General features: G+C 42.0%; 1 protein-coding gene across 1 annotated transcript in view; it reads left to right on the plus strand.

Annotated features, from left to right (window-relative positions):
* The window catches only part of LOC133650118 (monocarboxylate transporter 2-like), a 76,892-nt gene extending 67,516 nt beyond the window's left edge, over nucleotides 1-9,376 (plus strand). Inside the window, exon 6 of the mRNA XM_062046966.1 lies at nucleotides 9,250-9,376. Within this exon, the coding sequence (XP_061902950.1) occupies nucleotides 9,250-9,259 (10 nt within the window). The 3' untranslated portion in view covers nucleotides 9,260-9,376. The remainder of the gene's footprint in view (nucleotides 1-9,249) is intronic.
* Nucleotides 9,377-12,319: the final 2,943 nt, after the last annotated feature.

Consider the following 12,319-nt stretch of genomic DNA (forward strand, 5'->3'; position numbering starts at 1 on the left):
TATGTTGAAGCACAGTACAATCCATCAAGCGGTGCGGCTTCATAGCTTACCAAAGTCGTACTAAAACATTTTGAAAGATTTTTGAGCGCCATGTGTAATGTTCTATATTTTTGATGGAACATATAAAATGTTGGTGTTGTTTACTTAAAACATATTGCAGTCTACACGTATCTCTTATGTTTGACTGCCATCTACTGGTCACACTTATCTTTACACCATGTACCAAATAAAATTGCTTTGAAGTCGGTAAGCAAAACCAGAATTATTCCGTACATTAGGCGCACCGGGTTATAAGGTGCACTGTCGAGTTTTGAGAAGAAGAAAAAAAGGATTTTAAGTGCGCCTTATATAGCCTGAAAAATACAGTACTTCCAGTGTAGCATAAAACGTCGATGGAGGTTTTTGAAGGCTACAATAGTGACTACCGCTAGTCGCATCTTCCAAGTGTTTTTTTAATCATCGTTAGAATCCTAAAAAAAAAAAGACACGTGCGTTTTTGTCTCATAATGATTTTGAACATTTGGCAATATTCCTTCAAAAAAGTGCAGCTCCCTTTTGAGTACAAATTTGGCTACTCTGTTAATAGCATTGTATTAATTATTTGAATAGCATTAAGAAGTGACCCCAACTTTTTTTTTACCATAAGTGAATTTTTCTCTTTTTGTTCAAAAGCAACATTTATTAGCATTTAAAGAATTTAAAGTTGAAAAAATAAGTCAGGACCTCACCACACGTCACTGCTACTTTATCAAACCAGCAGTCCTTATTACTAAGTACAATTTTACTCAAGTACAGCAGTATCCTTTTCTACTTTAGTACAGTCAGTACTTCAGTCAGTGTGAGTGTTGCTGCCGGTAACCGCTGACTCACAATAAAGAACAAAAGAAGGATTTGTGCAAGTAATAGAGTGTTTACTACTTGGGGGAGGTATAACAAAGTCTTGTCCATCCATCATCCCTGCCACTGTCCCAACTACTGAGCAGGGGAGGTAATGAAAGTAATTTAGCATACATCTATAATTAATATGCTCTCTTTGGGCGCTGTGATGGAGTGTGTTTATTATGCGTGCACGTGGGGGCCGGCATGTCGGGGCACTGACTCTGTAATTCACTCACAACACTCCTGCAGTGCTGAGGTCAGATTTCTGCAGCTATATGGGACACCGTGAGCGTCCGAGCTCCCATAGGTGGAAATAAAAAAAGTGGGCTTTGCGCTATTTTTCTGTCCTTTCTGGTCGTTTACTTCCTCTCCAAGTGTACCGAAGTAAGGTGAGACAAAGGCACAGTAGGTGCGACTGCCTCGGGCCGGTTCATCGGCTCTATGCATGCTGTTTTTTGTCCTGCCCTCATTCTTTCCCACACTTTCCGGATCTCCTCCCCCCGTTTCTTCCCACTTAGTTGTCCTCATACCCTGTCCTCCACCAAGCCAGCAGTGCAGTTCACATTTCAAACTATTCCTGTTTGAAACTTGGCCTTGGCTTGGCTGTCCGCCCAAGCTTGCTCTCAGACATTTTGATCCAATTATCTCAAAAGTATGCCCGCAAATTCACTCTCACCTGGGACAGCAAACTCAGCCTGCGTCTTGGAATAAAAAGTGCTGCGTCTCTCTGGCAGGATGTACAGTGCGGCTATAGCTGATACTTCTCATAGTCCAAAAAATGTTTGGAACTGTTTGTCGGCTAGTGTGGGGCGTATCGATTGTTGGACTCTACCCACGTTCTTCAATTAAACAGTCAGATTGTGCAATGTGTCTTCTACACCTGGAAGAAAGAGAAGATAATCTATATGGACACACTTCACCTTTTCTGCGGTAGACAACAAGGCACCCTGTGAACCATGTGGCTCCATTTTCTCCCAAAATATATTCTGTTTCTCACTTTAATCAAGGGTTCTTGAACACACCACAGAGATGCAAAAGAGAAACTTGACATACATTTCTCCAATGCTATTGCAGATAGGTGTATTATATCATTACCTTTCCTCTATCACTTCCTCCTTCCAGAATGCTGGTACTGTGTGTGAATGCTCAAAGGTTAGCTATGAAGACGTTATGACGTCTGTGTCGAGTGAAGTGTTTTATACTAGGGTTTCCGCTATCCAGGTGGAAAAAAAACATTTCGCATTTTTGATAGGGGGTTTAGGCAGTCTTTGACGTTCTTAATTTGATCCAAGCATCCTTATTATTGAACTTTCACAGCTACTGTATATGTATTTAATATTAACATTTACGACGTCTTTTTGTATAAATGACGTATTCAAATGACAGATAAAAGGGTTGGTTTTAGACGCTCAACACTGCTGTTCCTAAATCACACTTGCTCTGTATTTACACCACTAGCATCTTAGCTGCAATGGCCCCTAACAATAGAATCAGCGATTGTTCAAATCTCTGTGGAAACCAGACAGGTGAACTCTAATTTGCATGTAAATAGAGCCGCCCTTTCTCCCTCCCCTGTCGACTGTCCTCTCTCGCCCGTCCGTACTGCAGCCGTTTAAGGTTTTGTCAACAGATGTCGTGAGGGTCATTAGGTGTGCCAGACGAGTGTCCACGGGTCTCATTTTAATAGGCAGCATATGGAGCTGGGGACTGATGAGAGGGACAGGTGCTGACTCGTTGACCCTCGCACCACAGTGGACCACTTCAGGGGAGAGGACAACTCCATTTAGCTTACACTTGCATTCTTAATAAATGCATAATATCTAAATAGCTTTCTTATATCAATTTGCAGCTGGTTGCAAACCGCATGCAAACCCTGTTGTATTGTTTCTACCAAGCACATAAACGTGGTTTATCAATGCTGGCTTAGCTGTACAGTCAATGCTTTAAGTCAGGGGTGTCAAACTAATTTTAGCTCAGGGGCCACATGGAGGAAAATGTGTGACTATTAAAACTATGGCATTAAATCATGGCATTAAAACTAAATGATAAAGACAACTTCAGATTGTTTTATTTGTCTTACTTTGGCCAAAAATAGAACAAACACATTCTGACAATATTACAATAAAAATATAGAAAAAAATACCGGCAGCGGTAAAGTTTAGCTCCATGAAGGAAAGAAGAAAGCGAATGAATGTTTATAATTGAATGAATTTACATATGCATAACAATTTGTTTTCTTTTGTAGAATTTTTTTTCATGAATTAAGTAACATTTATGACAACCTTTTTCCAAAACACAATATAAAATGTGAGATACAACAAAAAAGTGGGACCCCAAAAATGTACTGTAGGACCCCATTTTTATGACTTGATGGGGCCCCTGGGACCCCATTTTAAAGATTCCTAGCGCCAACACTGATGGAGTATTGGTGTGTGCAAAACAGCAGCAAGCGGCTGTGGCCTGCAAGCCAGTTCTAATACTAATCAAATATCATCCCGGGGGCCATAGATCATTCATTTGGGGGCTGGATCTGGCCCGTGGGCCTTGACTTTGACACCCCTTTAAATAGTATTTTGGCATTTTAACTCACAAGTGGAAAGCGAAGATAATCTTAATGAAATAAACTAAAATACAACTATAAACTTCATTTATCGTGACAACTCCCTTGGGTTCTCAGGGCACATTTTTCGGCCTATAGCTCAGGCCCATTTTTTACTTCATAGAAAAAGTTGGTCAAAATCTTAATTTGAGAGTGTGTAAAAGAACTGCATGAAACAAATTGTATGAAATGAAACGATTTACCAATTAAAGCTGCAAGCAACATTGAACAGACCTTCGACCTCCACGCAACTGGAGGTTCAGGCAGGTACAGTAAATAAACTTTTAGAACGGGACCAACACAGAGCTTCAGGGTGTCGTTTTCATTATACACACCCATTACGATCAAGATCTGACCTTGTGGAGTCTAGTTTTTAACACTTATATTTTTGTGGCAAATTGTCCATTAAAGTTTGTCACCAAGCTCCACCCACATCCAAAATGCTTCGTAAATTTGTCATCATCAATCTGTCTGGTATCCGTAATTTGAATTTGTGCTCATTTGGTCAAAGTTTCTAGGAGAGGGCTATATAAACCGAGATCAGTTCAAAATTTGGGAGACAAACACTTTAGCAGCAACATTCTAAAAACACTAGAGTGTTCCTGTTGAATAGAGGAACTTAAAGGCCTACTGAAACCCACTACTACCGACCACGCAGACTGATAGTTTATATATCAATGATGAAATCTTAACATTGCAACACATGCCAATACGGCCGGGTTAACTTACAAAGTGCAATTTTAAATTTCCCGCTAAACATCCGATTGAAAACGTCTATGTATGATGACGTATGCGTGTGACGTCAATCGTTGAAACGGAAGTATTCGGACACATTATATCCAATACAAAAAGCTCGGTTTTCATCGCAAAATTCCACAGTATTCTGGACATCTGTGTTGGTGAATCTTTTGCAATTTGTTTAATGAACAATGAAGACTGCAAAGAAGAAAGCTGTAGGTGGGATCGGTGTATTAGCGGCTGGCTGCAGCAACACAACCAGGAGGACTTTGACTTGGATAGCAGACGCGCTATCCGACGCTAGCCGCAGACCGCATTGATGATCGGGTGAAGTCCTTCGTCGCTCCGTCGATCGCTGGAACGCAGGTGAGCACGGGTGTTGATGAGCAGATGAGGGCTGGCTGGCGTAGGTGGATAGCTAATGTTTTTAGCATAGCTCTGTGAGGTCCCGTTGCTAAGTTAGCTTCAATGGCGTCGTTAGCAACAGCATTGTTAAGCTTCGCCAGGCTGGAAAGCATTAACCGTGTTGTTACAGGTCCATGGTTTAATAGTATTGTTGATTTTCTGTCTATCCTTCCAGTCAGGGGTTTATTTCTTTTGTTTTTATGTGCAGTTAAGCCCGATGCTATCACGTTAGCTCCGTAGCTAAAGTGCTTCGCCGATGTATTGTCGTGGAGATAAAAGTCACTGTGAATGTCCATTTCGCGTTCTCGACTCTCATTTTCAAGAGGATATAGTATCCGAGGTGGTTTAAAATACAATTCCGTGATCCACAATAGAAAAAGGAGAGAGTGTGGAATCCAATGAGCCAGCTTGTACCTAAGTTACGGTCAGAGCGAAAAAAGATGCGTCCTGCACTGCACTCTAGTCCTTCACTCTCACGTTCCTCATCCACGAATCTTTCATCCTGGCTCAAATTAATGGGGTAATCGTCGCTTTCTCGGTCCGAATCGCTCTCGCTGCTGGTGTAAACAATGGGTAAATGTGAGGAGCCCTTCAACCTTTGACGTCACGCTACTTCCGGTACAGGCAAGGCTTTTTTATCAGCGACCAAAAGTTGCGAACTTTATCGTCGATGTTCTCTACTAAATCCTTTCAGCAAAAATATGGCAATATCGCGAAATGATCAAGTATGACACATAGAATGGATCTGCTATCCCCGTTTAAATAAGAAAATTCAATTTCAGTAGGCCTTTAAACACATTGGCAGATCCTTGCATTGACATTTAAACTTTGCTAGCAAACACGGAACAATGGCGTCCAGACTTGTGATTTGCATTACTGAGGCGTTCCTCAAGGCACCCCTTTAAGGCCCCTTCTACACTAAGCCGGCTGAGGTTATCCAGGCTATATTTCACCTAACCTTATCCTTGTCCACACACACACAATGCCACCATTTAAGACCCCCTCTGTCCGCTGGCGCAATGCGACCTAGTAAGCATGTGCGAAAAAAAATGCCCGCGTTATAGTCACCTCTGACCTGGAAGTGTACTCTTACTGTGTTTCTTTTAACAGTAAACCTTGCTTGCCTCACCATCAGCAGCTGTTAAGACTATTGTAGTGAATCACACCTGAGCCATCATACATGACTCATATCTTTAATGGACGTGTGAAAGTAAACAATGAGATAAAGAACATTTTACAACAATCATAGATATCTGGTGCTTGTAGGCTGAAATTAGCGGTCGTACTTGACGGTCCCAACCACTTCATGACATCACAATAGTTATGGAGTGCAAAACTAGACGTTGAGTAATCGCTCGACATACATCGCGGACAATAACTGATAGTCTGCTTTGCCAGTCCAAATATATTCGCTATTTTTCGTAGTACTCCCTCGTCCATGGTAGCCCGCATTCTTGTTGTCTCCCCTTTGACAAATGGACAACGTTTTTCACTAAGTAGAATCACAGCTGACCTGGAAACTCAAAAGTTCTCTTGCCATTCCTCCATACTTGCCAACCTTGAGACCTCCGAATTCGGGAGATTGTGGGGGGATTTGATGTGGGCGGTATTTCTTATATATATAAAAGAAATACTAGAATTTCAGTGTTAATCTATTTACACATATACACACACATAACACTCCTCTCTACTCATTGTTGTATTTGAAAGTGCAATGCTTTGCAGCCAGTAGCACAGCCTTTGAAGGAGCATAGCTATGGGCAGCATCTGTGAAATTTAATTTGCAGGAAAGGAGTGAGTTTAGGGTTGAATTGTCCATCCTCGTTCTATTCTCTGTCACTATCTTTCTAACCATCTTTTCTAACCATGCTGTTATGTTTTTGGACATTACTACTTGCCGTAGTTTTGAAGCAATGCATGATGGGAATCCTGATGTTGTGTGTCAGTGTATGAACGTGCCGGCTGGAATAAACACGCTGTTAAATAGCTCCGTGCCTGCCTACTTTATGGGTTATGGATAAACCTATGGATAACGGAGACATATAATAGTCTTCTTGTTGCGTGTGCAGTTGCGCACTGAGCTCCAAAAGCCGTAGATGTTATAACGTGACTGGGCAGGCACGCTGTTTATATGGAGGAAAAGTGGAAGTGACGACAGGCTGTCCTCACTCAGGTCCGGCTGGAAATCTGGAAAAATTCGGGAGAATGGTTGTCTCGGGAGATTTTCGGGAGAGGCACTGAAATTCGGGAGTCTCCCGGAAAATTCGGGAGGGTTGGCAAGTATGCGTTTGTCTGGCACAACACACTCGGTGACAAACATATCCCACCAGGCTGCCATTCGTCCAGGGCTTATCCAAAACCGTCGCTCAACATTGCTATGTTGCCGTCTGAGATGTGTTGTATCCGAAATAGCTGCAATCGCGCGTTACAGTACCGCTTATGAGGATGGCTGTGGCGCGTTCTTTCTGGCGTCACTTCCTCTTCAAACTCCATTTGTAAACGATCGATGAGTCCATACAAAGCTAAAAGCCAGAGATTCAAGAAATACACGGCGCACTTACCCGTGTAAAAAATGATCCAAGGAGGGGGACCTTAAACGATGGTTTAGTGTGGCTGATTACGATGCTTAGGCTAAATAATTATTTGTTTAAGGAGTTATCCGGCTTAAAGTAGACAGAGCCTAAGTCTTCTACTATTTGGCGGTTCAAAATGTTGTCCGTAATGTGATTTATGTAACTAAGTTGTTGCTGTAAGTTGTTTATTTCAGATGCAGTCAGCAGTCATGTGTTCAACTTCTTTAGTTATAGTAGTGGTGTTCCTCAAGGCTCCATTTTAGGTCCCCTCTTTTTCATCAGCAGGGCTGAAAAATCATTTCAAAAACCTGTAAGTGTCATGATCCGTGGTCCGGATCATGTTTAGTTTAGTTATGTCCTGTTAGTTTTGGACTTCCTTAGTTCCTGGTTGCACTTCCTTGTTTGTTTTGTCACCATGGTTACTCATTATTTTCACCTGCCGCTGGTTTTCCGGACACGCACCTGTTGCTAATCAGAGACTTCTAACTAAGCCTGTCTTTTCCGGTCACTCTGGGTGGCTTCATTGTTTTGCTTCATGCAACCTGTCAGCGTAAAGTTTTGTGAGTATTACTGGTTTCAAGTCCATGCTAAGTTTAGCTTCTTTGTTTCCGGCGCTAAGTTTTAGCCTTAGCTTCCGCGTGCGATCGGCACGCATCCGTTTTGCTTGTCTTGTGTTTTTGGATGATTTATGATCAATAAATCATTCCTACCTTCACGTCTTGGTCCGGAGCCGTCAGTGTGCATTGGGAGAACCACCTCGCAGCAAGCGTAAACCCCCACGTGACAGAAATGAAGCCACCCCGAGTGACCGGAAAAGACAGGCTTAAATAGAGGTCTCTGATTAGCAACAAGTGCGTGTCCGGAAAACCAGCGGCAGGTGAAAATAATTAGTAACCATGGTGACAAAACAAACAAGGAAGTGCAACCAGGAACTAAGGAAGTCTAAAACTAACAGAACGTAACTAAACTAAACATGATCCTGACCACGGATCATGACAGTAAGGGACTCAAATTTGTGAGTACTGTCACAGACTAGGTTTTTGTGTATAAGATCCTTAAAAACAGCAGAGCGTTCCTGTATCTCTGACAAAATAAGTAGACCTTGTGGAAGTTGCCCTCCCGTGGGTTCCCCTGATCAGGTCACGTTTTATTTGCACACACGCCACGACAGCACACTGTTCGGCGACTTTTCAGTCTTTTGTTTACAGTCTTCCTCTCGGCGTGTCTCTCTCTCGCTCCAACTGCAACAATGCGTCTCGTTCCGGCTGCTGCTAATAAGGGCGACGGGTGATTAGATAACAAGCCCCAGCTGGGCAATCTACTCACCTGCCACTGGCTTCGAGGCCGGTCCTTACACACCCTGCTCCACAGACCTAAATCAAATGTCTACTGTAGAGGACACTGGATCTCCGGAATACAAAAAACAAGGAAAATAGTCAAGGGAGAGAAGTCCGGTCCCCCAGTCTTTAGCGTTCTGGAAATATGGCCCCCAGAACAGTTAAGTTGAATATACCTGCACTAGGAGGAATTACTGATAATACGACACCTGCTTTTAGTGATGGCCAACTTCCTGTTTGAGAACATTGGTTCTTTTTTGTGCGTCCTGTCATATTAGATGTTCTCACCAAATGTGGGGATGATCTGCAAAACTGGTGCCATTTGTAGGGGGCGCTAATGAATACATTTTACGGGTTCATTTTAAAAGACCCATTTCTTTGTGCTTTAAGAAATCTTTCTTGAAAGAATGTAATCCCTGTATGTAGACGCATTTTATTCCTAAATGACAGAAAATTGTGCTTTGCATTGATTTTGTACGGCTTCCAATTGTCATTGCTAAAAAAAAAAAAAAAAAATGTAAAAAGCACACAAAACAATCTCCTACTTTTGAACCAAGCATATCAAGATTATTTTCTTCCCTGATTGTCAGTGTAACTGTTGCAGACCTGTCCTGCATTCTAATACCTCCCTTCCTGTCAAGGAGATTATTTGGTGTACACAACAACATAATTGGGTTGCTCAACCGATGACCTTGCAACTTCTCCCTTTTTTCTTTAGTGCTGCGTGATGCGGGAGGGGAAACAGGATGGGGAAGTTTGATGCAGGGCCCAAAAGATGCAGCTGACTCGATGGCAACGCCTGCAATAAGGTCGCATCGGAGGTGTTTAATTAGTGGGCTGCAGCCGTCCCTGCGGAGAGGCTTTTTATTACCTCAATATGTCATAGAGTGCGTCAGCTTGCATCACACAAATACACACACACACATACTGGTTATCATTTGGAATGGGGACCAAGTTTTTGATCATCACTTGTGGGGACCACCCTTTCTACAGGTTGTGGAGGCATAAAAAAATTAGGTAAAATAGCCACTGCCCAGTTAGCTCATACATGTCTTTAAATCTCTGGATTGATGAAGTAATGTGCTGATCATTCTTACTGGGGACTCTGGGGAAAAAGAGTTAATATGGTTCATGGGGACCACATTTAAATAATTTTGCATAATTCACACAAATTTGTACGTGACTACTGAGGACCATTTAAAAAAAAAAAAGCAGCGAGTGCAGTACCAGCTACAGCCCGATGAGGGGGCTGCTGTGCAAATGTCTCACACTCAAACTAACCAGTAAACACGTTTTATGGGCCAAAGCTTAAAAATCACTTAGGCATCTTCAGAATGGATCTGACTATCATTTAGAAAAGGTTTCCCTTTAGGGGACCTGTTTTTTTTGTCCCCGTACCGTCAGAGGTCCCCTAAAGGTGACTGTGTAAACAGAGTGATGTCCCCATTAAGTAAGCATTGCCAGAACACACACACACACACACACACACACACACACGTAAAGAGTGCACTACAAATACTAATGTCTATTCTACCTTGGTGGCCATGCAAATGCGTGCATACCTTTGTAAACGCACAACTTCCCCTTGTACACAGACGCATACAAGTAGCAATTTTCTGTCACATTCTAAGGATTTACAATTTGCTGTATCTGTGCTGTTCCTGTTTCTGCCGTCTTGTTTTGTCATATATTGCTGCCTTTGCACCTGTCAATGTTTACTTTTGTATGCGCATTAAATCAACAAAAAATCCTGACTTTGGAGCCATGTTCACGGACTCTAGTATTTGGCTGTCTATTAGATGCAATGGTTTTCCGTATTCCATGATTTCAGTCCTAACTTGTTCACCGGTCCTCACATGGAAAGTACTTTTCCTTCTTGGTGTCTCAAGAAGGATAGAAACGCACACACACACACGCGCACACACACACACACACACACCAGTGTTGCCTATTGAGAGATGACAGGGGGGGAAAGATGATGGACTGGAAAGAAGAATGGAAGATGGCAAATAAGAGGCGAGCCAACGCCGCTTCATCACCCGGTGCTCGCGTGTGAAGATTTTTGGGTGCTTAGCCGGCTGATTGCTGGGTGACTTTGGCCAGCAGAAATGAGTGACATCTGCTTGGTCCGGTCTGTGCGCGCCATTAGGACAGCTGGATGCATCGCTTAACCGTGGGCGGGGGCGGCGCCAGGGCCGTTAACACATGCTAACCCACCCCCACCCCCACCCCGTGAAAAACTGCACCGCCGCATCGTGCGTGCCAGCACACCATTAGCGGCCCTAAAGGATGACTGTGAGCACACAACCGCCCACACATACTGTACATCACCTGATAGTTACCCTTGTTGCACGCACTTACTTCAACAAACGGAGTTCATTAATTGTATTTTTTTCATCCGTATTGTTGCTTTACAGCAGGTGTGTCAAACTCAATCGCACAGGAGGCCAAAATTCAAAGCACATTTTACGGGTCCAAACATCTCAGAACAAGCTAGTCAGGTTACTTCTAGACCTCCACCCCAGATCCCACCTCACTCCTACCCACTTCTCTAAAGTGGGCTGGCTCAAGGTGGAGGACAGAGTTAAACAACTTGCACTGAGCCTAGTCTATAAAATCCGCTACACCTCCCTGATACCGAAGTACATGTCAAACTACTTCCTTAACGTAAATGACCGCCATAACCACAACACCAGGGGGTGCTCCACTAATCACGTTAAACCCAGATTCCGAACTAACAAAGGTCTTAACTCATTCTCTTTCTATGCCACATCAATGTGGAATGCGCTCCCAACAGGTATAAAAGAAAGGGCATCTCAATCCTCCTTCAAAACCGCAATAAAAGTTCACCTCCAGGCAGCTACAACCCTAAACTAACACCCTCCCCGGATTGCTAATAATCAAATGTAAACAATCAAATGCAGATACTTTTTCTTTTTCTTATGCCTTCTGATCTCTCTCTCTCTCTCTCTCTCTCTCTCTATGTCCACTACTTGATGTCCATATCCCCCCACCCCCCCCCCCCCCTCCCTCCACACCCCTGATTGTAAATAATGTAAATAATTCAATGTGATTACCTTGTGTGATGACTGTATTATGATGATAGTATATATGATAGTATATATCTGTATCATGAATCAATTTAAGTGGACCCCGACTTAAACAAGTTGAAAAACTTATTCGGGTGTTACCATTTAGTGGTCAATTGTACGGAATATGTACTTCACTGTGCAACCTACTAATAAAAGTCTCAATCAATCAATCAATCAATCAATTGACATAGAGTGAAATATCCATTTAATTGGGTCTTGATCGTGGTTTGCCAACCGAAAAGTTGGTATGGTGAAGCAGAGTTCCCCATAAGAATCAATGTAAACAAGATTAATTGGCCTCGACAAAAGTCCCCAATTTAGTAAACAAAACTGCACACTTTGAAGACACTATATTTATAGTGTTGTCCCGATACCAATATTTTGGTATCGGTAACAAAATTATTTTGATACTTTTCGGTACTTTTCTAAATAAAGGGGACCACTTTTCAGAGGGGGTATAGTACCGAATATGATTCATTAGTATCACGGTACTATACCGTACAACCCTAATATATATAAATATATATATATATATATGTATGTATGTATATATATATATATATGTATGTATGTATGTATATATATATATATATATATATATATATATATATATATATATATATATATATATATATATATATATATATATATATATATATATATATATATATATATATATATATATATATATAAATG

The sequence above is a fragment of the Entelurus aequoreus genome, linkage group LG01 (assembly GCF_033978785.1).
Source record: "Entelurus aequoreus isolate RoL-2023_Sb linkage group LG01, RoL_Eaeq_v1.1, whole genome shotgun sequence".
Taxonomy (NCBI): domain Eukaryota; kingdom Metazoa; phylum Chordata; class Actinopteri; order Syngnathiformes; family Syngnathidae; genus Entelurus; species Entelurus aequoreus.